At 40.8% G+C, this 27,862-nt stretch overlaps 2 protein-coding genes across 3 annotated transcripts; both read left to right on the forward strand.

Annotated features, from left to right (window-relative positions):
- Positions 1-778: 778 nt before the first annotated feature.
- On the forward strand, positions 779-11,367 carry Vnn1 (vanin 1). 2 transcript variants are annotated; one of them, XM_021173955.2, is made up of 7 exons: positions 779-1,032; positions 3,251-3,381; positions 4,310-4,502; positions 5,470-5,761; positions 6,612-6,970; positions 9,401-9,571; positions 10,492-11,367. In XM_021173955.2, exons 1-7 carry the CDS (start codon positions 817-819, stop codon positions 10,666-10,668), a joined length of 1,539 nt encoding a protein of 512 aa, XP_021029614.1. In that variant the 5' UTR covers positions 779-816; the 3' UTR covers positions 10,669-11,367. The 2 variants fall into 2 exon arrangements, with proteins under 2 accessions (XP_021029614.1, XP_085698816.1); XM_085842690.1 differs by lacking the exon at positions 779-1,032 and having other exon boundaries at positions 4,332-4,502.
- Positions 11,368-17,550: 6,183 nt separating this feature from the next.
- Positions 17,551-27,507, forward strand: Taar1 (trace amine associated receptor 1). Its single transcript, XM_021175348.2, has 2 exons — positions 17,551-17,890; positions 25,258-27,507. The coding sequence occupies exon 2, from the start codon at positions 25,316-25,318 to the stop codon at positions 26,381-26,383; it is 1,068 nt and encodes a 355-aa protein (XP_021031007.2). The 5' UTR covers positions 17,551-17,890; positions 25,258-25,315; the 3' UTR covers positions 26,384-27,507.
- The last annotated feature ends 355 nt before the right edge of the window (positions 27,508-27,862 follow it).

Consider the following 27,862-nt stretch of genomic DNA (forward strand, 5'->3'; position numbering starts at 1 on the left):
CCAGCCAACCAGCCAGCCAAAGACAGTCAGCCAGCCAGCCAGCCAGCCACACACACACACACACACACACACACACACACACACACACACACAGAGAGAGAGAGAGAGAGAGAGAGAGAGAGAGAGAGAGAGAGAACAGCTTTCTGAGCCAACAGAACCTTAAGATGGCTTTGGAGCAACCGCCCTCTTAGCATAATATTTTTTTAAGGGATGATTGTTCTTCCTGTCTCTTTAGCGTGGCTTAAAAAGAATCCACCTTTCTGAGGGGCAGCGCCTTGGCTAGGTGATTGACCTTCCCACGCCCAGAAGGACTATTAACTCTTATCTCGTGGGTAGTTTGGAATGTTAGGTATCCCCCAAGCCAAAGAAATAGCTTTCCACAGTGGGCTTCCACGGAGCCTTAATCAACGCTTCTGTAACTTTCCCCTCTGACGGGATAATCATAAAATCTGTTTGGAGATGGGCTGAAACTGGGAGATAGCTATAACACACGTTTACACTGAAAATCTGGAGATACGGTTCTAAAGCTTTCACCAGACAGGGACTAGATTCCTGTCCCAGCCTCACGTGTGACCTCCAGGCAGTGGGTGGGGGCTCACTTAGGAGGCGATAAGTAACCTCTGTTCTCGTCTGCATTCCTGACCAGAGAACCAAGGACATTTCTGAAACTGTTGCTTTCAGGGACAAAGTTTTCTTAAAATTAACCTTTTAAAAATTTTTTTTGAAGCTCCCAAGGTCTGGGAACCACGTGACTCATGCCTTGTTTATAAAAGTATCCTGCAAGGTTTTGGTTTCCCGCAGTCTTTGGACTTCAGCATGGGCACGTCTTGGTGGCTGGCGTGTGCTGCAGCGTTTTCTGTCCTCTGTGTCTTAAAAGCCAGCTCGCTGGATACTTTCCTAGCGGCTGTTTACGAGCATGCTGTGATCCTGCCTAAGGACACCCTGTTGCCAGTGTCTCACAGTGAGGCTCTGGCATTAATGAACCAGAATCTGGACCTTCTGGAAGGAGCTATCGTATCCGCAGCGAAGCAGGTATCCTATCTCCTCTCTCCCCAGTACCGAGTCCTGAGGATGGGGGCGGGGCCGTGTGGTAGAGATAGGGGTAGCTCTCTCGGAAACAGGGTTCCTGTCGGGGGCTGGGGGGTCAGTTCCGCTCACTTCATTAGCATAGCCAAGGTGCTTTTTTTTTACAATTAGAATCCTCTCATCTCAAAATTATTAAACACACTATTACACATCCGTAACAAAGGAAGGGAATAGAGTTTGAAAATAACATTCTGCTCATTATTTAAGCAAGACTTTGAGGAACGAAATAGCATTTTGGTTTTTCCTTTCTGCTATATATAAAAGGAACGTTATAAACACAGCAGAGACCATTTGCTATTCCCTTTTGGAAAAATGGTTATTTTATGTGTGTGAGTGGTTTGCCTGCGAGTACACACCATATGTGTGCCAGGTACCCACAGAGGTCAGACGAAGGTATTGGATCTCCCGGAACTGTTCCAGGAAGTTGGGAGCTGCCCTGTGGGTGCTGGAACTTGAATCTGGGTCCAGTGATCTCTGCCACTGAACCATCTCTTGAGCCACGCCCCCTTCAGTTGCTTTTTTAAGACTGAAATAACTTCAGCATACCTTGTTTGGATGCATTTACAGTTTGACAAGATCTGGGGTGTTCAGCGTGTATGGCCACAGACATTCAGCTTACAGCCTGAAATAATTAAACTGGTTACAAACTCCTTACACTAAGTATTATAGTCATCCGTTCATTTTAATTGCACTATGTCGGCTAAGTGTGAAGTTTAAAGCAAATTTTGCAATGTGAGTGTGGTTTGGATAGAAGAGTTTAAGTAAGAACTCAGAGGTCAATTATACACCAGGGACATGTGAAGTAAGGTTATCAGTAACCAATAGAAACACACCAGTGTGGTGGGTATAGCAGCATATGCTTTTACTCCCAGGGCCCCCAAAGCAGGTACATCCCTGTGAGCCTCAGGCCAACCAGGGTTACATACACAGTGAGACTGAGACCCAGTAGCTAACTAATTAATATATATCTATGCATATATGTGTGTGTATGTGTGTATGTATTACTATTATATAGTAATATATATTACTATTATATATATATATATATATATATATATATATATATATACATATAATTACATGTTGATTTTTCACCCTTAGTCCAACTGTTTCTTTAAAGGCCATAGCAATCTTCAAGGTGGTTTTCCAATCCCAAAGCTCCCATTGCCTTTAGGCAAGGGATAGGCTAGGTGACCAGTGTATGGTGTCCTGAGATGCAGGAGAATTCTGAGGTAACAAACAGGGATTGAGTGATGAATCAATCCAGTTGAGCCAGGCTCAATTGACCAAAGTTCAAAGAGGGGTTGATTGGGGGGCGGGGAGAAATGGGTTTATAATTAAGGGGTGGAGAGGATTGCAGAGCTCTGAATGGCGTAGACAGCTGTTAGTGTGCATTAAAAAGTCACCAGTGTGATGATAAGGGAAGGATTAGAAAATGAAAGTGGCCAGGCGTCGTGGCTCACGATCCTGTGGCAATCCCAGCACTCGGGAGGCAGAGGCAGGTGGATTTCTGAGTTCTAGGACAGCCTGGTCTACAAAGTGAGTTCCAGGACAGCCAGGGCTACAGAGAAACCCTGTCTTGAAAAAACCAAAAAAAAAAAAAAAAAGAAGAAGGAAAGAAAGGAAGGAAGAAAGAAAGAAAGAAAGGAAAGAAGGAAAGAAAGAAAGAAAGAAAGAAAGAAAGAAAGAAAGAAAGAAAGAAAGAAAGAAAGAAAGAAAGAGTGTGGGAAACACAGATGCATACATGTAATCTCAGCACGTGGGAGGTGGAGGCAGAGGCAGGAGGATCAGGACTGTAAGCTAAATCTATGCTATATAGACAGTGAGTTTGAGGCCTGGGTGGGCTACATGAGATACTGCCTCACAACACAACACAACACAACACAACACAACACAACACAAGCAAATAGCTTGGGAAAGGAAAAATAGAGAAAACTGAAGAATATGATTGAAAAGTACCCATCTCCCTCACCCTGTCTTCTTTTGAGATGAGATCTCTCTATGTCACCTTGGCTGTCCTAGAGCTTGCCGTGTATTCTAGGCTAGCCTTGACTCACTGAGCTCTCCTACCATGCCCAGCCAGCCTCTCAGTCCCTCAACTCTTGCAGCCCACCCCTGCGAGTTAGTGTGCCTGAGAAGTGTTTTAACTCTCTGTTTCTAACAGGGTGCACGCATTATTGTGACTCCAGAAGATGGCATATATGGTGTGCGTTTCACCAGGGATACTATCTACCCATACCTGGAGGATATCCCAGACCCTCAAGTAAACTGGATACCCTGTGATAACCCTAAAAGGTAAAATTAACAATATACAGAGGGTAGCGAGTAGGGGGAGACGTGAGGAGGAGAGTAAACAGATATGATCACATTACACTGTAGACATATAAGAAATTCTCAAAGATAAAAAAACAAAAACAAAAAAACAAGCCCATGCCCAGCTCAGTTATGACCCTCTTCTTGTTTTACCGAACAGGAGTTGAAGACACTCCTGTGTTGGTCAGATCTCTGTTTCTATCACTGGACAGTGGAGATAAACCAACTTAAAAGGCTTTAATCTGTGCTTACATGACCCAGTCCTTTAGACTCATGGTGACATCATACATCAGAATGGAGAGGCATGGCAGAGCAGGGCAGTCTTACTACAGGGCAGCCCGCTAGGGCTGGGGCTGGGCGGAGAATAGCCACTCATAATCAGCACAGAGTTGAGGAACTTAACTGCCTTGTGGGCCATTGAATGGACTACAGAGTTGCAGACTAGTCAGTACAGGTTCTGCAGTGCAGTTGTATCTAGGAGACAGGTTCGAGAGTCTTCTTTGTTCTGCTACCTTCCCGTTTCCCTCCAGTTCTGAATTTTGGATCATGAATTTATTTCCTAGTTCTTCCTAGTGCGTCTCCTATCAGGCCTTATTTCATGAACAGACCATGGGAGGATTTGCTTTACAGTGTTCAGAGTACGCTGCAGACATTCTACAACTGCATGTACAATTACATATTGACACACAGTATGATTCAGAAATAGGTATGGATAGATTCTTAACCCCAGAATATATTTCTACAGCCAAATTCCCACTATTGGCGTCCTCTGAAGCCTTTTGTTGTCTTAATCCTTTTTTCCCTACCTATCATTTTGAATTGTTGTATACACCAAACCATAGATTTTTTTTTTGTTAAAAACTAATCCAGACTTTAAAAAAAATTCTCTCCCAATGGAAATATATACCAGATTTGGCTCTACCCCGGTGCAGGAGAGACTCAGCTGCTTGGCCAAGAACAACTCCATCTATGTTGTGGCGAACATGGGAGACAAGAAGCCGTGTAACACCAGTGACTCTCACTGTCCACCTGATGGCAGATTCCAGTACAACACTGATGTGGTGTTTGATTCCCAGGGCAAACTGGTTGCGAGATACCATAAGGTACAGTTAATTAATTGATTAATTAATTAATTAGCACTCATCAATATTAATGCTCATTAATGGAGATAGTAGGTGATATTCATCAATAATAATTAATCTACATCAACCAATGTATTAATTAATACCAAGCAACAGTAATTAATATTAATTAATCAGTAGATGTTAATAGTAATTAATATTAACTAATTAATCAAATACAAGTGAGCAGGAGAGCAATTATTATTTACAATAATAAATGTGCTTTAGAGTGGAGTAGTGACAGCAGAGAGGGCAGTATTTAGATGTGATGAATTCCTATAAGGAGACCCAAGGCTTTCCCAGTGTGCTCAGTAATCCAGGAGCAGGCCATCTGGGGTGGGCGACAATCACTTGGACCCATCTTCACTGAACCACTCTGTCTGTCATCTTTTGGGCTTTGACTTTTTTTTTTTCATTTTAAAGATTGAATTATTATTATGTATAAGAACACTGTAGCTGCCTTCTGACACATCAGAAGAGGGCGTCAGATCTCATTACAGGTGGTTGTGAGCCACCATGTGGTTGCTGGGATTTGAACTCAGGACCTTCAGAAGAGCAGTCAGTGCTCTTATCCACTGAGCCATCTCACCAGCCCGGGCTTTGACTTTTAAAACTCTGCTGAGGTAATGGGTCAAAGGTGAACTAAAAAGACCTTATGGGAGAGATTTTGTCCTGAGAAAGGAGCGAAGGAAGTTCTTTGCACAGTGAGGGTGAGGTGCTTTGTCAATAGTTGTCTGTTTCACTGTTACTTTTAAAATCCGAGAGTGTCTGTATAGACAAGTGCACTGGCCCTCACCGTCTGTACTGAGAAGGGGGTCATTGGCTCTGGACTGTTGGAGCGGCTCTGGTGGTCACACATGAAGTGTTGAATGAATATGGTTTATGTGAACAGGAATGCTTCAGGAAGCCTCCTGGACTTTTATTCCCCTGAATTGTTTGTTCATTACAGCAAAACATTTTCATGGGAGAAGATCAGTTCAATGTCCCCATGGAGCCTGAGTTTGTGACTTTCGACACCCCCTTTGGAAAGTTTGGCATCTTCACCTGTTTCGATATTCTCTTCCATGATCCCGCTGTCACCCTGGTGACAGAATTCCAGGTGGACACCATACTGTTCCCAACCGCCTGGATGGACGTCCTTCCTCATTTGGCAGCCATTGAATTCCACTCAGCTTGGGCTATGGGCATGGGGGTCAATTTCCTAGCAGCTAATCTACATAATCCCTCAAAGAGAATGACAGGTAGGTAATATGTGCTCTTTACACTTTAGTTAGAGAGGCCATCTAAAAAATTAGTACGTACATCTTTTATTTTCTAACTCATAAATTTTAAAGCTAATGTAGTCTTTTAATAGAAACTATTTGTTTATATATATATAACTATATATGTATATACGTACATATATTGTTATATATATAGTATGTAGTAAGAACATATATATACTAATTCAATATACTCATATATATGGATGTGTGTATGTGTGTGTGTATTATGCCTGCACGTATGTCTGTGCAATAGATGTGTGCAGTACCCTTTGAGCACATCAGATTTCATGGAACTGGAATTACAAACAGTTGTGAGCCACCATATGAATGCTGGAATCAAACTTAGGTTCTTAGGTCTTCTTAGTGGAAGAGCAGCCAGTGCTTTTAAACACTGAGCCCCCTCTGTAGCCCAACTCCTAGTTTTGAGTATTTAGTTGGTGATATGCTGTCCATTCAATCTCTAGGTAATCTATTTTTCGTCTCTGTGTGGGATATTGCATAGTTGTAATTCCAGGATTCAGAAGACTAAAATAATCCAAAGGAAATAAAATAATAAACATCAAAATAATACATGTCCCCATTTGCTAGATTTATTTAATATTACTCAACTGGAAAGTGAACCTTTCCTTCATTTTCAAAATTCTAGTGTATGTAAAACTCTGCTTATTGTCATGTCCCATTGAATTTCATCTTTCTTTGTCTCTGCCCAGTATATTTTAAGGGAATTAGTATAATATGCTGCTTAGAGGGAATAAGACAATGAGTTTTAGATACCAGTGATTATCATGAAATTTCTTTATTTTCCTGCTTCCTACTGTATTTCCAGGAAGTGGTATCTATGCACCCGATTCTCCAAGGGCCTTTCACTATGACAGGAAGACTCAGGAAGGAAAACTCCTCCTCGCTCAGCTGAAATCCCACCCGAGTCACTCCCCGGTGAACTGGACTTCCTACGCCAGCAGTGTAGAATCAACCCCAACCCAAACCCAGGAATTTCAGAGTATTGTCTTTTTTGATGAGTTTACCTTTGTGGAGCTCAAAGGGATCAAAGGAAATTACACTGTTTGCCAGAACGACCTCTGCTGTCACCTAAGCTACCAGATGTCTGAGAAGCGGGCAGATGAGGTTTATGCCTTTGGAGCATTTGATGGGCTGCACACCGTGGAAGGGCAGTACTACCTACAGGTAATGTCAGCGCCGGAAGATCCAATGACGAGCAAAACCGAATGTCAATGATAATCAATGGAGATAGTTTTCAGCACAGTATATGTACATCTCATTTCAGGAAGTATTTTAGTTAGGGTGTCTATTGCTGAGATGAAAGACTAGGTTAAAAGCAAGTTGGAACATGTCTTGGTCACTATTGCTGTGAAGAGACACCATGACAACGGCAACTCATATATAAGAAAGCTTTAATTGGGGCTTTTGTAGGGTTTCAGAGGGTTAGCCCATTATCATCATGGTGGGGAGAGTTGTTAGCAGGCAGGCAGGCAGACATGGTGCTGGAAGAGTAGCTCAGAGTTCTACAGCCAGATCTTTGGACAGCAAGAAAGGAGTCACTGGGCCGGACTTGGGCTATTGAAACTTCAAAGGTTACCCCCAGTAACACACTTCCTCCAAAAAGGCCACAACTCCTAATCCTTTCAAATAGTGTTACTCCATGGCAACAAGCATGCAAATCTATGAGCCTGTGCCTCAGGCAGGAAAGGCTTTTTGTTTTGTTTAGCTTAATTTTGTTGTTTAGGTTTGGTTTTTGCTTACATTTCCCAGCCAGTGCACGTCATCTAAAGGAGTCCAGGCTGGAACCGGCGAGAGGAGCCGATACAGAGGCAACAGCAATATTAAAATTATCCAAATTTCAGAGAAAGGATAATGTAGTACCTAGAATACGTCCTGCGTGGACAAGTCTAGGGATTTCCTGTGTGCTCATCAATGCCTGTCTTCCTTTACAAAGAACTTAAACCAAGTATGTACTCAATGCTTAATATAGATGGAGTTGCCCCCGAAACTGTTAGGCAGAATGAGTTACTGCTGAGGTGCAGGTATCTCCCCGTCAGCAGGAAGAGGAGGGCTTAGAGCCTGTGTTTTGATTCCTTAGTCTGGCTTTCAGACCATTTTACTCAAAACACTACAGTGTTCTCCTCAAAGGGCTATTCACTGACAGTTTTTGCCATAACTAGTCCTTATACTATTGCAAAATAAATTGCAATGCTTTTTCTGATTTTATGATTTTCTTAATGAAAATTCCTCACTAAAGTACTAATTGACACATCAAATGCTTAAGGGACTCAGGAAGGCTTGGTACGTGCTCTCTATGCTGTAGTCCTTCACGCACGCACGCACGCACGCACGCCCTCAGCTTCCATTCCCAGAAACCGTAGACTCTCCACTTGTTAACAAGCTGCTATTCCCTTTTTGATGGTGGCTCCTGCCTGCTTACCCTTCATACCACTTCTGGTTGTTATCTTTGCCATAAAGGATGCTTACTGCATCTGCAGGACCTCTGTCACGCCTCAGCTAGGTTAGCAACCTCATTTGTATATTCCCAGAACATCTTTGCTTGGCTTCATTAGAGCCCTACCACGACACATTAGTCACATACTTGAGGACTAACAGCTCTGCAGTGCTACAACTGTGTTTGCTGGTGACATATTGCTTACTGTGTAAACATGTCAGCCATGCTGCCTCCTTTTCACAAACATTCAGATGTTGTGTACTAGGTGAGGACTAGGTGAACAGCATTGTTAATGATGCAAAGGCGAGTGTATCGCCCACTTGAGAAACAGTGCCCAGTGGAGTAGAGAGACACGTGAGAGGGTAGTTCTGCAGGAGTGACCCATGAGAGAACATCCTGTGTATGTTTTGCTGGAAGAGTATCTAGTTGCTGAATTTAATCTAGTCTAGAGATCCAGGGAAATTGTCTATAGCTGTTTTCCCTGACAGTGTATTACAGGGAGCACTGAGGACTGAAGTAATTTATAATTAAGTATATTAGTTTTTCAGCAGTAAACCCGATTATTATAACGAGGAAGAAACATTTTACCCACTAAAGATGCAGAGGGAGTTTTCTAGAACAGAGTATTTCAACTGACTTCTTTCTTCCCTCCCTCCCTCCCACCCTCACTCTTTCCCTTCCTCCTTCTCTCCCTCCCACCTTCTCTCCCTCTTTCCTTCCTTCCCTCCTTCCCCTTTTCCCTCCCTTCCTCTCTTCCTCCCTCCCTCCTTCTTTCCATCCCTCTCTCCCTCTCTCCCTTTTTCCCTTCCTTTTATTATTGTTGTTATAAAAATAGGTTCCTGTTATGTGGCCCTGATTATAAAGTTCAGATTTGTCTTGAACTCTTGGTTCTTCAGACTCAGTCTCCAGATTACTGACATTACAGGCATATGCCACCATATCTAGTTTATCTGATGACTTCAGTTTTTTTTTTTCTTTTTGTGAGTAGATAGCATCAAGCTAATGAGTGAATTAAAACATCTTCACACACCTTTAAGGTGTAGCTAACATATGGCACACAGCATGGCATTTTGATACACGGCTACATTGCAGAGAAATTTGATGGGGCTAGTTCTACATTTGTCTTGAGTTTCATGTCTCTGTTTGCACTCCTTGTCTAGATCTGCATTCTGCTAAAATGTAAAACTACCAATTTACGCACCTGTGGTAGTTCAGTGGACACGGCTTTTACCAGGTTTGAAATGTTCTCGCTCAGTGGCACTTTTGGAACCCGATATGTCTTCCCTGAAGTGTTGCTGAGTGAGGTCAAACTTGCACCTGGGGAGTTTCAGGTAACAATCTTCTTGATGTAGCCAATTAATTTAGTATAGGAGGCGTTCGGACATCAAAACTTAACTCAAATTCTTCCAAATATAAATATCCTTCCCCATTTCAAAAGGGTAACTAGCATTGTCTTTGAGGATCATGAAAAATACCGAGCTGGCTGAATTTCCTGCCTGAGAATTAATGTAATGGGCATGTCCTTTTTGGCTCCTGACAATGAAGAAAGCTTATTGGGGCACTGCATGGTGGAGTCTGGGTTGTTCAAGTAGGAAAAAGATTCAGTGATAGTTGGGTGGTTCAGGACCAGACTCAACAGAGAAGTCCCTTAAAAGCACTGGGTTTAATGCCCAGTAAGATGACAGGAGAAAAGGAGGAAAGGAACGCTGAAGGAGAGAATTCAGGAGTGGTTACTGTTTGCAAGAAGGAAAACCTGCAAATCCCAGAAATAATGGCCTGCTCTACAACCTAACATGTTTTCCCAACAACGTTCTTCCTTCACTGCAAAAGTCCCAGTCTCAGTCCCCTTTCCTGATAGAAGTGGTTGCAGGGGTGAGGGAGCACCATGGCAGGCTAGGGACAGTGGGGAGCCAGTGATAGACATGGTCTAAACCCCACCTCTGTCCACTGCTACTGACTATTTGTGGTGGCCTTAATGGGTCTGAATAGACTGGATTGCAAACTACCACCCCTGATTTTTTATGCTTATTAATTTATGGGGAAGCTTCCTCAGACAAGTATATCATTAGGCACTGATTATATGCATTAATTTATAAAGGAATCAGTATCAAATTTTCTTATACTCTGCAACATTTTTAAATATCCAAAGAACAAAGTTAGGCCATTACTTTAGGCTATTTCTTTTGTTTATTAAAAGCACTATGGAATTTTTGTAGCTTAAATAGACTTTATGTTTCTGTGTTTTAATCAGGTGTCAAGTGATGGGCGCCTGGTTAGCCTGAAGCCAACCTCGGGACCTGTGTTAACCGTTGGGCTCTTTGGGAGGTTATATGGGAAGGACTGGGCATCAAATGCTTCCTCAGACTTCATAGCACACTCGCTGATAATAATGCTGATTGTGACGCCTATTATACATTACTTGTGTTGATGGAATTTTTACATTTTTTATTTTATTTAGAAAATTTAAAATTGGTGGATGCAAAAAAAAAAATAACAGTTTGTCAACAGTGGACTCGGGTGTAAGCAAATAGAGTGCCCCTTCTTTACAGAAACATGTGTACACCAGATACATTTCAGGAAAATTAATAAAGCTTTGAGCATTGGTCTATTTTGGAACAAGATGGAGGGCCAAGTAAAGGTCGCATGTGTTTTATTCAGAAGAAATAAAAATTACAGTTAAAAGGCACTTCAAACCATCATAAGATAGATTTACAAGAGGTTTGAATCTATTATACATCTTACTCAGTTATGCTTAGAATTTCCAATGTGTTTGTTCATTTGGGCTATTAAGTATTTATCTCAACATTCCCATTCTCTTATGGACCAAATCCTGTAGCTTTAATTCTTCAGTTCAAGTCCCAGTTTCCACGACCTCAGAACGTGACTGCCTTGGTGTCTTTGGCAATGAAGACATAAGAGGCATCATTCACATGGACTTTAATTCAATACGACTGATCTCCTCAGAAGAAATCAGGACAAAGACTAGCATCAACTGAAGCCCTTGTGAACACAGGAAAAGATGGTCATGTACAACAAGAAAAGGGGCCTCAGGAGAATGCAAACCTGCTAACGTGTTGAACTTCCAGGTCTCCAGAATCATGAGACAATAAATTTCTGTTTTAAATGGTCCAGTCTTTGGCTCTCTGTTATAGCAACCCAAACATACAAACAACAGTAACAAGACCAACACAGTTCTCTCCTTGGCCCCATTTTCAAATCTAAAGACTTGGACAAAATGGTTTACTTTGTAGAGTGTCTAGCTAGTCTAGTCCCCAAGACTCCAACAGACTCCAGGAGAAGATGGCTCCTGCATTGATGGTACAACCACCAGATCACTGAAAATCTAGAATTAGGAAACAAGAAAGCCACATTTTTGAAAACATGTGTTTAATCTAACACTACATGTTCTTTTTCAGTAACAGCAAAATATTTAGATACTATACTACCTAGCAAAACATAGGGAAATTTTTAAATAAAAAATGCAAACACATGCATTCTCTTGTTTTGTGAAATGGATGTGCATATGTAGAGGTCAGAGGACAGCCTTAGGTTTCATTCTTACCCTTCACCTAGTTAGAGACAGGGTCACTCTTTGTAACTCATTGTTGGAATTGCAAGGCTGAGTAGCCACCAAGCTTCTAGAGAATCTCTTGTCTCTACCCCCACCTAGCTACAGGAGAACTGGTATTACAGGTCATGTGATCCAGTTTCTGGCTTTTATGTGAGCTCTGGGATTCTGAATATAGGTCATCAGGCTTACATAGCAGTGTTTATCCTCTGGGCCATCTCCCTACCCAAAGATACTGATTTCTTGTCCAGTGATTATTAATGCCATGGCACAGTTCTTTGCCTTTATAAGAGAGAGAAGTGACATTCCTCATCATCAGAGAAGGCAAAAGAGAAAGTATATAATCAATATCTACATACACATATGTCCTAGAGCAAAGATCAAAGTGGATTGATCATATCTGTTGATTTGTCACAGAGAATGAAATCTTGAAATATGGAGAAAACAGTTAACATGAAGAAAGGAAAGGTTCCAGGTCTAAAAGGATATTTTATAATGATCAGTGAACAGTCAGTAAACAAAAAGCATAGTGAGCCTGCTTGTTTGCAAGTCCCTCTTCAAGCCCTCCTTCTCTCTCCCTCTCTCGGTGTGTCTGTGTGTCTGTCTCTCTCTGTGTCTGTCTGTCTCTCTCTGTGTGTCTGTGTCTCCCTCACTTGGTGTGTCTGTGTGTCTGTTTATCTGTTTGTCTCTGTGTGTGTGTGTCTGCCTGTCTGTCTTTCTGTGTGTGTGTGTGTGTGTATGTGTGTGTGTATGTGTGTGTGTGTATCTGTCTGTCTGTCTGTCTGTCTCTCTCTCTCTCTCTGTGTTTGTGTGTGTGAGTGTATTCAATGCACATGTGCATGCTTACGTGCAGGTCAGAGATCATTGTTAGGTGTCTTCCTTGAACATTCTCCATCTTGTTTTTTTGAGGCAGGGTATCTCCTTTAACAGGCGCTTGCTGAATCCTTTCGCCTGGCTGGAAAGCACGCTCTGCCTCTTCAGTGCTGAGATTGTAGGGACACCACCAGGCCTTGCTTTCCCTGTAAGTATAGCATAGCCCATCCTCATCAGGTCCTCATGTACTTCAGGTCCTCATGCTTGAGTAGCATTTGGCTGACAGAGCCATCTCCCCTCTGGAAGAGTGCACCCTTTTAATTTTCTGTTCTGAAATTGTTCTTTCTGGTGGAAGAGCTACATGGATAGCAAACATGGATATCATCTTGATTAGCTATTTAGACAGCAATACTTTCTATAAACTTTGACACCATGCCAAAGCAAAGAGGGCTTGTCACTGTGGTGGTAAATTATCTGATACATAGTTGATGTTTGGTCAAAGTGCATGTAGACATGTTAATTGACTAAACTTTGAATTGAGTTTTGGAAATAGAGTATCACAGATTAGGTGTTAATTTAATGAAATTTGTGGTAAACCAGATGACATCTTTCTTTCCATTTATGGTAAAACCTTACTTTTTTTTAAACCAAAACAATTAATTGAGGGTTTATTTGCTGTTACAATGTAAGTGAAAGTGAATCAAAGTCCCTGCTTTAATGTGCACTTAGTACTAGGGAGGAACGTATTGTAAAAATTAATTATAAAAACACCATAATAAGAAAATAACCTGATAGCCTGGAATTAGCTTTTTTTCAAGAACATATGTAACAACAGAAAGATGTAATATTGCCTTCAAAGATTGCCATGGAAATATATTACATTACTCTTAGTGATTAGAACAATTTTGAGTACTATTTTGTAATAAAAATACCGTTTTATCTCATCTGCTATTAACATCGATTTCAAAAGAATCTCCTACTTGACCAGATATGGAGATGCACAGCTGGGCAGTGTGCAGAGAGGAGAAACTTTGGAACACTCAGTCCTACATGGGATGTCTCCCTCAAATCCCTCCCCCTCAGTGGTCAAGGAGCCCTGTGGACGAGGAGACAGGAAGATCATAAGAGCCACAAGGGGTGGAGGACACCAAGAAAACAAGGCCTTCTAAACACAGCAGAACCGATGCACATATGAATTCCAGAGACTGTATCAGCATGTGAAGGGCCTTGTCTTAGTTAAAGTTTTACTCCTGTGAACAGACACTATGTTCAAGGTAAGTCTTTTTTTTTTTTTTGTTTTTTTGTTTTTTTTGTTTTTCGAGACAGGGTTTCTCTGTGTAGTCCCGGCTGTCCTGGAACTCACTCTGTAGACCAGGCTGGCCTCGAACTCAGAAATCCGCCTGCCTCTTCTTCCCAAGTGCTGGGATTAAAGGCGTGCGCCACCACTGCCTGGCTTCAAGGTAAGTCTTATAAAGGACAACATTTAATTGGGGCTGGCTTACAGGTTAAGAGGTTAGCTCCAGTATCATCGAGGCGGGAACACGGCAGCATCTAGGCAGGCATGCTGCAGGAGGAGCTGAGAGTTCTACATCTTCATCTGAAGGCTGCTAGCAGAATACTGACTTCTAGGCAGCTAGGAAAAGGGTCTTAAATCCACACCCATAGTGACACACCTACTCCAATAAGGCCACACTTCCAAATAGAGCCGCTTCCTAGACCAATCATACTAAAACCATGTCAGGCCTACACAGGTCTGAACTGGCCCAGAAGACTTGAACACAACCCCTCATCTCTAACCCAGAAGCTATTTCTGCTTGACAAATGTTTGCAAAGGAAAACATAGTTTTTCCATGGGAGTCTCATTGGGTAACAAATTACCCTTAAGGGCAGGCTCGCTTCCAGATTGTCAACTTAATGGTATTTTCGGAGGATTTTTGTCTCTTAATTTTTTGATGCTTTGTCTGAGTTTTTGGTTTTTTTTTTAACCTTGCAGGTTTATCATAAAATAAAATAGCAATAGCTTCATGATAGAAAGCTACTTGAAAACCCAACAAAACGTATCAACCACTTGGATAGCTAATTTTAAGGTCAAAGCAAAGAGATACTGGGATACTTTTCAGAAGACCAAACTGGGCTTCTTGACAACTTGGTTTAGAAATGACCATTGGTGTGTGTCCTGTTTGAAGGAGAATTCAACTGTGGACAGTACTGGGTCCACTCTACAATATCACAGAGTTGAAATCTGTTAACCAAAACCTTTCTCTGACCAGCCCAAACCTGTCCTGGCTGGGATGTTTTCTCAAGTATTGAACACGTTATGATTTCCTTATGTTATTTAATGGCAAATAGCACTGGGCATGGTCATCCTCACTAACCTGTTGAATATCCAAGGCCTCGGACAACACATGGAGAGAAGTGTGTGAAAATCCAAAGAAAAGGTCTCACTACCTTTTTAATAGTTTATAGCATTTGTATATTCTTGTGTGGAGTTAGCATTTTCACATATAGTGCATCAGGCTCTAATGTCATTTTCTTGGTCATTTTCACAATGTCAGGTGTGGGTTCCATGTAATGGACTGGTCTTAAATCCTATTTTAAAAAGTGATTGGGTTAGGGCTAGGGTTAGGGTTGGGGTTAGGATTAGGGTTAGGGTTAGGGTTAAGTTAGGATTAGAGTTAGGGATAGAGTTAGGGTTCGGATAAGATTCCCATACTTTTTCCAGTCTTATACAAGGATGTCCTGCAGGCTGTTTTGTGTTGTTTTTCTCAGGTTTTGTGGCTGGGTTATATTGAATATAACCTTTCTCTTCTGATAGTGTACTGAGAGCCTTCTAGCACTCTGAACACTAGTTAGAAGGGTTAAAGCTTCAGGTTCAATGTTTTCTTGCTCGATGAACTGAGTTAGTGTTGTTTGTTGTTTTGTTAGTGACAACCAGTCTGATAGGAGCAAAATGGGATCCTAACATAGTTTTAGTTCACATTTTCCCCTAAGACCGTCTCATGTTCAAGTTGTTTTCTTTGTTTTATACCCTGAGCCCCTCAGTCTGTCTAGTGTTACTTCCTTCCTCACTTTCCTTCCCTGCAATGTGTTCAAAACATTTATTCACCTGACTACCTCTTTTTGTGGTCCAGATCTGTTTGAAGCAGGTCACGAGAATATCACCTTTAGCCCTGGCCCATACACAGCCATCACACTTCCTTTGGGTGACAGCTACCCTGTCTTCTGAGATTACTAAATGCTCCCCACACTTCTCTGACAAATCAGGCACCTTCATCTTATGCACTGGAGAGTCTTATTCTCATTTTTCTTACAGATCTTTTTTTTTTTTTTTTCAGAACAAAATGTGAATGAAATGAATTAAAGCAGCTAATAATAGCTCTCCTCACTTAACTTTCATTTACTCAGTCCAGTTTAGTAAAATTTCTATTGTTTAAGAGGGTGTATGAGACCATAGTAACTGTAACCCCCCCACCCCATATGGAGCCTAGGCTAGCCTCAAATTTTCTATGTAGCCAAGAATAAGTTGAATTTCTGATTTTCCTGTCTCCACTTCCCAAGCAATAAATTACAGCCATGAACTACCAAGGACAGTTTTGTGAAGATCTAAGGATAGAGCTTCCTGTGTGCCAGGTGGACACACTAGTGAATAATAAGTGCAAACACCACAGTGCCTTTTCAATTATCTACTGCTAAACACAGATAACTGCTTCTTAGTTTATCTCACAGTTGGAGAGTTATAGGAAAGTGGAGAAAGCCATTTAAGGTCTCCCTACTTCCTATAATCTGTAGAGAAGTAAAAATTACCAAGAAATATATCCAAAACTTCCTCCTGAGGACCTGTTTGAATTCTAGCACGGACAAAATGGCTCACCCTTTTTTGAAAATCCTCATCTCTGGGGATCCATCGCCTTCTTCTGGCTTCCTCAGGCACTGCACACATGTGGTACACAAACATACGTGTAGGCAAAATACCCATAGATATAAAATGAAATCACACTCAAAGGGCGGGGATATACCTTTCACCCCCAATGAAACAGAGACAAGGTGTGAATTTTAAGAGCTTAAAGAGCTGGCAGTAAAATTCAGTCATTCCTAGCATCACATGCTTCCCACGTAACAGTCTCGAGCAGATGAGAAGCCCCGCTTGCAGCTGTTCTGGTTAGCTCCCGTCCAGGCAGGTGCTCCATGACTGACAAAGGGATCCATCTGGAAATTGTGTATGTAGGAATGAAATAAGGTCATAGGTAAATGTTTGTGACCATATAACCGCAAAGAAATGCAAGGCATGGTGGTTCACACACTGGGGAGGCAGAGGCAGGTGGATCTCTATGAGTTTGAGGCCAGCCTGCTCTAAAGTCCAGGGCAGCCAGGACTACACAGAGAAACCCTGTTTTAAAAAGCAAACAAACACCCCCCTAAGAAAGCCAAGAAACAAACTAAAACAGAAAAAGAATAGAACAGCAAATACCAGAGAAGATTAAACAGAGCAAAATCATTTTCCTAAAGTCTCCACTCCCTCACACTTTTGCTTTTTACCTTTATCTGTACTGGGTCAGGATATAAAAAGTTTTCTTTTTAGCTATTATTATTATTAATTACATAAGAACTCTATCTTTGTTGCATTTTCTAACTGTAAGATATTTTGGGTTTCAGTTTATTCTATGTACCTAACATCTGCACCTGTAATGAATACGTTTCTGAGTACCGGCTGTTTCCTTTGTACCGGTGTGTAATAGAGAAGTCCTTTGCTTTCAGATCAATCAACAATTAAGGCAGGCAAAATGGATATGTGTTTTCATTTATATTCTGTTAACACTGATGGCTGTGATTATGGATGGCCCATCCCTGGAGTTATTTTTAAAGTCGTGGTAATATTTACCCTGGCTATTTAGCTTGCTCACAGCGCACTTCCGGATGGTGGTTAAGAAATCAAGCGCCTTCCTGCTGTACTGATTACTCGCAGGTACCTTGTTTCAGGAAGATTTATTATCAGCTTATCTGTTTCAGATTTTAATATTCGTGGCATTCTGTGTGTGCCGGCTATCTACCGTCATAAACTGGTAGCGGCTCTTGTCAGTAGCACGTGGACAAGCGGCTAAGAAAGGCAACCTGGTCCCCAAGGCAGGATTTCTGCTGTGGGCTCCAGCATGGGCTCTGCCCATTCTTCACCTAGAAGATAGGTCTGCAGATACTCAGCAGCTGAAGCAGACCCTGGAGACCCTCCCTCCGTCCTGAGCTGTGGAGAGAATTTGTGGAGAGCATGACAAAGGTAATGAGACCCATCGGTGGCTCCGTGCTTACTCGGAAACTAAAAAGTAGCATTATCTAGTACATGGATAAGCAAGATTGCTATAATTTAATTATGTAACAGTTGCTTTAGTAGAAGAAGGATGCTTTAAAAATTATTTTTCAACAATGTGCTCCACGCGGGACCTTGCATCTACCGAAAGCTAGGAAGCCCTGAGAAGTGAAACACTTGGCAGCTCTTGTAAATCAGTGCATTCCGTGTTACAGTTTTGCTAGTTTGAACTTATTCGGATAATTTCACAGATTTTTTTTTAGACATTTTGAAATTATAATATATCTTATCATCACCCTATACTAAACTATGGAACTAAATTATTAAAGTATTAATTGGGGTATTTATAATGCTAACATAATTTTGAGAGAAAATGTTGGCATATTTTCAAATTACCTCAAGCGTGTGTGTGTGTGTGTGTGTGTGTGTGTGTGTGTGTGTACTGGTTCAAAAATCTATTCCCCACAGAAGTATCAGCTGACACCCATTTATGAACCTCATGCATGTTAGCGTAGCAGAAGCTAAGTCGCTATACTCTAGGGGGAGTGTTCTTAATCTTTTTCTGTTGGTCTCTATTGATAGTGAGGACTCTAGTGAGTTTTGCCACCTCTCCTGCTCTGTGCGATGGGATGGTTTGCTTCTGGTCATGTTCCTTCTCTGGCATGATGACTTCAGCTGCATCCCCTGCCTCTTGTTTCTTTCCTCCTTCAAAAATTTTGTCAGAAATGGTCTCGTTATTAGAAGAAAGGATACAGGGTGAAATACAGAGCTGTAAAATATTTTAGAATAGAGTAATTATTAGATCCATAACTAATTTTATTCACAAATTTGTCTAGTGGTAAACAAGACATGAGTTGAGCTGAGAACCTTAGCAAAAGTGTGATTTAAATATAGAGGTAAAAGGACAAACGCTTCATGAACAGAAGTGTCCAGGCAAAAGAAACAGGTCATTGGAGTTTGTTAATAACAAGTCCTCGGCAATATATTTTAGACTATGCAATATCTTTTACTGGATACGGTGGTAAAGAATTCATAGAAGGAACCCTGAATTCGAAAAAGAAGAAAGAGTAACTGATGGCCTAGGGAAATCTATGGCTAAGTTTGGTGTTAGTGCCTCTCTTGTTATGGTTTTATCTGTTCAGTTTCAATTTCACTATCCCGAAGAAAACAGTACTGTGAACTTAGATTATACAACTCAATGACTATTTTCATACTTATGCAAAAAAGCATATTAAATATGTTTGTATAAAATACTGTAAATGAACTTAGCCTATGAGGTTTTGAAATACCCTAACAACCCTGATAATAACCCTAATAAAAATGTTACAATGTTTTTATTTTCTTTATTTTAAAAGATATCATTCCACTTTTAGATAAAAGAACTAGGTCTTTGTACTTAACATTTTATTGAATATACACCATATATATCTAATGATACATATCTGAAATAAAGTCAGACTGTTTCAGATACTTTTGTTGGTTTAAAAACTGTTACAATGAACATTTACTGAGTTACAATATGAACATTTTAAGCTTTAAAGTAATAGTAATAAAACCAAGTGTTGGGTGTATTAGTTCTTAGATCAAAGCAGGAGGATGCCAAATTCCAGACCAGACTGGACATTGTGAAACCTGTCACAAACAGCATCTCACAGTCCAGTGCTGAGATTGACCTGCAGTTTCTTGAATCCAGTGACTAATGAACTGCACATCTTCCTGACACCTCACTTTTATCTCCTTCACTCCTGTGGCTTCTTCCTTTCTGGGGCATATCAAAACAGTTCAAAAGGTAAGTTCTAGGTTACCATTAAGGTTTCCTTAAAGTAATGAATTGACTTATTCATTGTTTCATTTATTGAGATAGAATATCATGTGGCCCAGATTGACTTGGAACTCCCTATGTGGGCTAACCTCAATCCTTTGGCTTTCCTTTCCTAAGCACTTCAATTTTAGGCATCACTAGATTAAAAGAAAGAGCTACATTTTAAGTTTTTCAATGCTCAGAATTGAAGTCACCCATGCTAGGTAAGTGCTTTTAATACTAAGCTACATCAGTAGCTTCAAAGTTCTTTTTTTTTTTTTTTCAGTTAAAAATCCTCATGCTATGCAAAGGCAATGCTTTTTAATTTAAAATAAATATTGTAGTCTGTGTGTGTACCTGCTGTGGTGCGAGTGTGGAGGTCAGCAAGCAGCTTTGCAGAGTTGGTTTTCTCCTTCCACCTCCAGGGGTTCCAGGGGTTCCAGGGGTTGATCTTAGGTCAGCATGGCAGGAGCTTTACCCACTGAGGCTTCCCTGCACCCTTGAGATTCTTTTCCATACTGGCCGTGAACTCACAGAGCTCTACCTGCCTCTGCTTCCTGATTTAAGGCATGTACCCTTACTGGACACACAAACTTTATATGCCCCAGTACAGGGGAACGCCAGGGCCAAAAATGGGAATGGGTGGGTAGGGAAGTGGGGGGGAGGGTATGGGGGACTTTTGGGAAAGCATTGGAAATGTAATTGATGAAAATACGTAATAAAAACAAAACAAAACAAAACAAATATAAAAGCTAAATAGTAAGGTTAATACATTTGGAAACTTTCCCAGGCCTTTGATGGATTAGGTCTTTATTTTAGTTTTGGCAGCCAGTGCTATGTGCTGAGTTTGGCAGCCTGAGTGATGTGTCTATCATGGAGTCCATCATGCTAAGGTCTCACGGTCTACTAAGGTCTGTGAGGCTGTTACAAGGCCATATTCATGTAAAACCTACACAGATGTGCCATTCTATGAAAGATGGTTACATAACAGATACATCATGATTTACTTTTGGGTTCTCTAGATATCTGGTGTCAGTCATTTTGTGCTGACTCATGGTGGACCTGAAAAAGTATAATGTAAAAGCAAAATTCTAGGCCTTTAGGTCCAGGCTTGGGAATGTGACCTCTGTGACTCAATGCTCCAAGGTATGCTAATCATAAAACAGACAGCGACATTCCTCCACCCACCCGCTTCCTGGGTTCAAGGAGTGTTCATTCGAAGAAAGTCACCCTGACCATTGCTGGAACCCTCTATGCAAATGTGCTATTGTTAGGGGCTCTTAGAAACTGTCTTGAGAAATAACCTGCACAATTACCAGGTATTCCTTGTGACTCTTGTGACTTTGCACTTCCTTGTGACTCTTAACTGGTATTTTTGGTATTTTCCAACAACGCCCTTCCCACCCCCTTGAGTTGTGGTTTCTTCCTTTAAATACCCCCTTGCCCAGCTACTTGGGGCGCCACGGTCCTCTACCCCTGCGTGGTGTATGACCGTGGGCCCGAGAGCACTCTTGAAATAAAAAGTCCTCTTGCAGTTTGCAGCAAGACCATTTCTCGTGAGTGAGTTGGGGTGTCGCCTCTCCTGAGTCAGAACATGGGGGAGTCCTCATGTTGTGGGTCTTTCAGTCCCCACTCCCACATCCAGCCTTCGCCATTTTGATCCATTCCAGATTCTTGTATCAGAACCATGTTCTTCTCTAAGATGCCTGTCACTCACTGGCATTCGGCAACCTTCATCATTGTTGGTTTGTAAACAAGTGTGGGGATGTTCTTTGACATTTTCATTTCTATAATGTTTAGTACATTCATGAGATTTTTTCCACTGTCCATCAGATCAGTATGATATTTAGTCACGATTTCATTATTCGCTTTTGTACTTTCCTGGAGAAATTAAAACACCACATACCGTTTCTTAGACCGTTCACATTTACCTTCGTAGTGTGCTTTAACTGTTTTTGGCTTTAGATTTTCATTTCTCTGACTCCACAGTCTTTTCTTATTTGATTTGGCTTCTGTCTGATGTCATTCCACATTGCTAATGGTGTTTTAATGTTTCTTGGCAACACATCTCAGGAGCATGGGATTTGGAGCATCTCTAAGATTCTGCTTTCGGGGTCTCTTCAGTAGATTCTCTTTCACTGACAAAGCTCACTGTCAGTGCTTGAGAGCTCACTCCACACTTGGTTGTTAAACATGCAGCTCTCCCGTGATTGCATTTGTATTTTAAGGCAGAACTTCTTGCAATTATTGAAACACAATTCTCTTTGGTTTGCATAGAATTAATTATTATTATTATTATTTTAGAATCCAATTCTCAACATCTTAATTTTCCTGTCTTCTTCAAGCAATAAAAGACACATAGGTGTTGTATCTTGTGATTCCTTGATTCTGAGAGACATCTTTCACACTCACACAGAGACATTTCTTTGTTCTTTGTTAAATATTCTTACATTTAACATTCTCTTGTTTTAAACAAGTTCCTTGTAGCTCTCTATGTTGTGTCTTATTAAATGAAAGCCTCAGCATTCCTGAGACATTTAACGCTATGTGACTCTGGGAAAACACATTAATTAAGGACTGCAACTGTCTGGAGAAATGTCAAACAACATCGACTCTACTGGAAAGTCCAGTTCTGGGTTGTATGAGCTGCTGATGTGAGTCCCTACTAGCCGTCTGTTCTAGTTAGGGTTTCTACTGCTCTGATGAAGCACCACGACCAAAGAACTTGGGGGAGGGAAGGGTTTAATTAACTTACATTTCCACAGCAGTGCTAATCATCATCAAAGGGGATGTTAGATCAGTAACTCACACTGGGCAGGGACCTGGAAGCAAGAGCTGATCAAGAGCCCACGGAAGAGTGCTACTTGCCTAGTCTTAGGTTCTCATGGGCACTGATTGTTCAATAACTATCTCTGCCTTTACACATTTGACGTTAAATTTGAGAACAATACGATTTGTGGGTCCACAGAATTTTATAACTCATCTAAGACCAATAAATAATCATAAAACAATAGCCTTTGCATTAAAGCAAAGTTTAGTTGCAATTATTTTAAAAGAAGTCTACTCACGTCTAAAAATTAGACTATCATCGCTCTCATCTGCTGGAAATGAGGAATAGCCACGGGAGACTCCAGTGTAAGCCAAGTGTATTCTGGGATCTGAACTCCAGGCTGTGCTTTAACCACTGCGCTATCTCCCAGGTGCAGTTTATGATGAATTTTCCTACTTGATTGCAGAGAACAGCACTCTCCTCTGCTCCATACCATCTGCTAACCATGTCTTATATATAGTTCCTTCATGACCTTCACCTTCTATGAAGAATGGAGAACAGGGAACCAATCCACTCTTTCTTAGCTTAGATGTCCACATCAAGAGTCAGGAACAAAGCAAAAGCGAGTTCAGGCTGAGAAATGCACAGCTTTGGAGAAAGCTTTCCTTTCAGCCTCCGAGGTCTTAAGGATGAGCAGAGTTGTCATGATCACACCTGGATTCTGGAAGTTTTATTTGTACTCTGATTAGTGAAAAATCCCACAAATCTATCATAGCTTCCTTAGATTTCACCTCTAAGGCTGTGCAATTTCACTAAATTTCACAAAGCATCTACTTGAATGGTAATGAAAAAAGTCACCTAGTTTGCATAAACCACAGAAGTTCTTGCGTGTAGTCTTCTCTGTTGCCCTCTTTCTGAGCACAGGAAGATGGTGATAGCCCAGCCACACGAAAATAGACCTCAGAACAGAAAGAATGAGAGGTTTAATGACTCCATAAGAAGTTGGTCAATGGATGCAACACACACATGCACGTTAATGAGAACAGTTCCTGGGGTACATTTCGCCATGAATATGGCCTTAATAGAAAGCAGGGGCAGGTATGAGACATCACTGGACAGCTTCCCTGAACCTCTAAGCCCTGAGTGGGTCCCATGGCTGCTTGGGATTGGTTCTGAGAACATATTTTTTTGTTATTATTCTTTTTATAGTACGTCAATATTTTGGGAAAATACAATTAACATGAGTTCTTCCATAATAATGTTGTTTCCTTGGTTGGTATCCTTGTAAGGATACTAGAAAATACCTTGTAAACCAGCTGGGAAAATGTCATTAGCATCTGACAAGTGGCTTGGATCAGAATGGCTATCAGTAGAAATAAAAAGTGGTCTAGTCTTAGATATATTTTCCATGAAGAGCCAAGATAATTTTTTATCAGGTAGATATTTTTAGCATGAGAAAAAAAGAATTTCATCAAGATTTTGGATTGAGGAATGTTATTATAATATTATTGTTGTTGTTGTTAGTGCGGGCATACATGCTCTGTCTCTGTCTCAGTCTCTCTCTTTCTGTGTGTGTGTTTGTGTATGTGTGTGTATATGTGTATGTGTGTGTATATGTGTATGTGTGTGTGTATGTGTGTGTGTATGTGTGTGTGTGTGTATGTGTGCATGTGTATGTATGTGCATGTGTATGTGTGTGTATGTATGCATACATGTGTGTGTGTGCATATGTGTGTGTATATGTGTGTGTGCATGTGTATGTGTGTGTGGTATGTGTGTATGTGTGTGTATGATGGAAAACACATCCAGTTAAGATAACCTTGGGAGTATTCTCTCCTTTTACTTCCTGGCTTCTGGAATCAAATTCCAATAATCAGTCTAGCATGAAAAGCATTTTTATCCATTCATCTAGGATCCGGATCAAGTACTCTCAAACTGGACCTCATATTTCCAAGACATTCAGGTCAGAGAAAGAGTAAGATTTGGGCAAATGATGAAAAAGAGACAGCCTGACCTAGACATTAAGAGTGATATTTTCCAGCAAGCAGGAAGCTACTCTGGTGTTGCGAGGGAAGATGAAGGCAGATGCTTGTATTAGACTTGTTGGCTTGCAGATTACACAAGCTCATGAGAAGCTGTCTGAAGAGAAGGTGCAGAAGGGAACTGGGGCTTATGGGAGGGGGAGGACACAATAGCAGCTGGGACTGAAGGCATCAGCTTGTCAGGTGCCAGACTTGTAAGGGGTGTTGACTTAGGAGCCAGAGGAAGGATCTATCTGAAAAAAATGACGAGATCCCAGACAAAACGTATTTGGAAGACTTACCACTGAGTTTGGTAATCCAATAGTAAGTTGGCTAAGAATGACGTTGATAGAGTATTGATGGAAAAATGTCTCCCGGGAAACACTTAAAGGCTATTTTAAATCTACCTTCTGCTCAGGTAACTCTGACACGTAGATTCTGTCTTCCTTCAGACAAAGACTGTTCCCTTGATGGAAATACAGAATAGTCATCACTTGACTCTCTTTGGCTTATGAACATGGAGATTTTATGTGCTGACTTTATTTTATTCTGAGCTTTATATTTTAGCAGAATGTCCAGCCCCAACTAGGTGTTAAACATGTTTTAAACTGAAGCATTACACTGACCCTGTAAGTCAAATTTCCAAAGCAGATACTCTTCAGCAAGAACGTGGAAATATGGTATAAAAGACTGAGTTAGTTGCTGACTCTTTCCTCATTTTTCTTCTCCTTTTCTCTCCTCTCAGATTTCAGGGACAGGTACGTGTCCATAAAAATAAAAGAAGGTGGAATTCTAACCTGACTATGAGTTCTGGAGAAGCATTGCTCAACAGCCAAAGGGAAAACCCAGCCTGTGTTGAGTTCTCTGCAGTGATGCATCTTTGCCACGCTATCACAAATATTTCCCACAGGAACAGCAACTGGTCAAGGGAAGTCCGCGCTTCCCTGTACAGCTTAATGTCACTCATAATTCTGGTCACTCTGGTTGGCAACTTAATAGTAATAATTTCCATATCCCATTTTAAGCAACTTCATACACCCACCAACTGGCTCCTTCACTCCATGGCCATTGTCGACTTCCTGCTGGGCTGTCTGATAATGCCCTGCAGCATGGTGAGAACTGTTGAGCGCTGTTGGTATTTTGGGGAAATCCTCTGTAAAGTTCACACCAGCACGGATATCATGCTGAGCTCCACATCCATTTTCCACTTAGCTTTCATTTCCATTGACCGCTACTGTGCTGTGTGTGACCCTTTGAGATACAAAGCCAAGATCAATATCTCCACTATTCTTGTGATGATTCTCGTTAGTTGGAGCCTTCCTGCTGTTTATGCATTTGGGATGATCTTCCTGGAACTGAACTTAAAAGGAGTTGAAGAGCTGTATCGCAATCAGGTCAGCTACCTGGGCGGCTGTTCTCCCTTCTTTAGTAAAGTATCTGGGGTACTGGCGTTCATGACTTCCTTCTATATACCTGGATCTGTTATGTTATTTGTTTACTATAGGATATATTTCATAGCTAAAGGACAAGCAAGGTCAATCAATCGTACGAATGTTCAAGTTGGATTGGAAGGGAAAAGCCGAGCACCACAAAGCAAGGAAACAAAAGCTGTGAAGACCTTAGGGATCATGGTGGGCGTTTTCCTCGTATGCTGGTGCCCTTTCTTTCTCTGCATGGTCCTGGACCCTTTCCTGGGCTATGTTATCCCACCCTCTCTGAATGACGCACTGTATTGGTTTGGGTACTTGAATTCTGCCCTCAATCCGATGGTTTATGCCTTTTTCTATCCCTGGTTCAGAAGAGCTTTGAAGATGGTTCTCCTTGGTAAAATTTTCCAAAAAGACTCATCTAGGTCTAAGTTATTTTTGTAATGCAATTCGCGAAACCCATGTATTTTACAGTTTTTAAAAGCAGTTGGTGATTGGGGGCTGAAGAGATGGCTCAGTGACTAAGAGCACTGACTGTTCTTCTAGAGGTCCTGAGTTCAATTCCCAGCAACCCCATGGTGGCTCACAACCATCTGTCATAGGATCTAATGCCCTCTTCTGCTGTGTCTGAAGATAACCACAGTGTACTCATATACATAAACTAAATAAAAAAAAGTTGGTGATTATATTTATGAACATAGTGAGCCAACTATAGGCACCGATTTCATGGTTTTTTAACATCAGTTATTTGAATTAAAATATATATGTAAGTTATACTTTGGTGTTTGTATATAATCTGTTACTTGACATAGAATAGATATGATCTTGGACATTATTGTTATGTAGGTTTAACTGTGGTAAATCCAGTATTAAGAATTGCATGTAAAAAACCTTTTTCTGCCCTTAGATGATCTTTTGTGAGCTGATGGTGATTGTTCATTCAGAAATTGAAATCACAAGGCTGAATTTAGAGTGCAAATCAGAAGGAATTTGTCATATATGAGTGTGTATATATGTATGTATATGAATATCTATATGTTCATATATATATATATATACACACACATATATGTTATTTTTGTAATGCAATCCATGAAACCAATATATTTTACTGTTTTTAAAAAGTTTGTGATTAAATTTATGAAAATGGTAAACCAACCATAGGTTTTCATATATCTATATCTCTCTATCTATCTCTATCTATCTATCTATCTATCTATCTATCTATCTATCTACACATGAAAACAGGGGCAGAAATAGTGGTTTCCAAAAAATACCCTAAAAGGATGTAGGGAAATATAAATTATATTCATTAATTTGAAATTAAGGTATTTCTCAAATAGATCTTACAGAGTTAGTTTCAAGTTAAGTATCACTAGAAATTTGGATTTATTTAATGACAATGAAATTTTCATGAACAAATTCATGACAAAGAAAGATAGCCAATTAAAATTAAGATAGCCAATTAAAATCTACATTCCACTGTCTGTTCATAAACATGAAGATCTTCTAAGGAGGTAGTAAATTCTTCCATCCCCAGACACAGTGGCTCAGATCTGCAATCTCAGTACTGATGGCAGGGGCAGGGGCAGGGGCGGAGGCGTGGGCAGGGATGGGGCAGAGAAATTGTCATTGAAGGCCAGTTAGGCAAACAGCAAGTTCCAGGTCAGGCAGGGTTTCACCATAAAAACTGTCTCAAAACAAACAAACTAGTAACAACTGTAAAATCCTTCCTTCTGTTGCAATCCATTTCAGGATTGGGTTGTCTCACTGATTGGGCTAGAGTTTGCACTAGCACATTTTTAAAAACAGAATAGTTGGCCTTTGACAATATTACATTGTAATACAAGTCTAAGAAACTATTTTGAATTCCTTCACCCATGTGACCAATTTTTTCACCACTGCCCGGCTCAAAATTTCAAA

This window comes from Mus caroli, unplaced genomic scaffold (assembly GCF_978045245.1).
Source record: "Mus caroli unplaced genomic scaffold, Mus_caroli_1 scaffold_9, whole genome shotgun sequence".
NCBI lineage: Eukaryota > Metazoa > Chordata > Mammalia > Rodentia > Muridae > Mus > Mus caroli.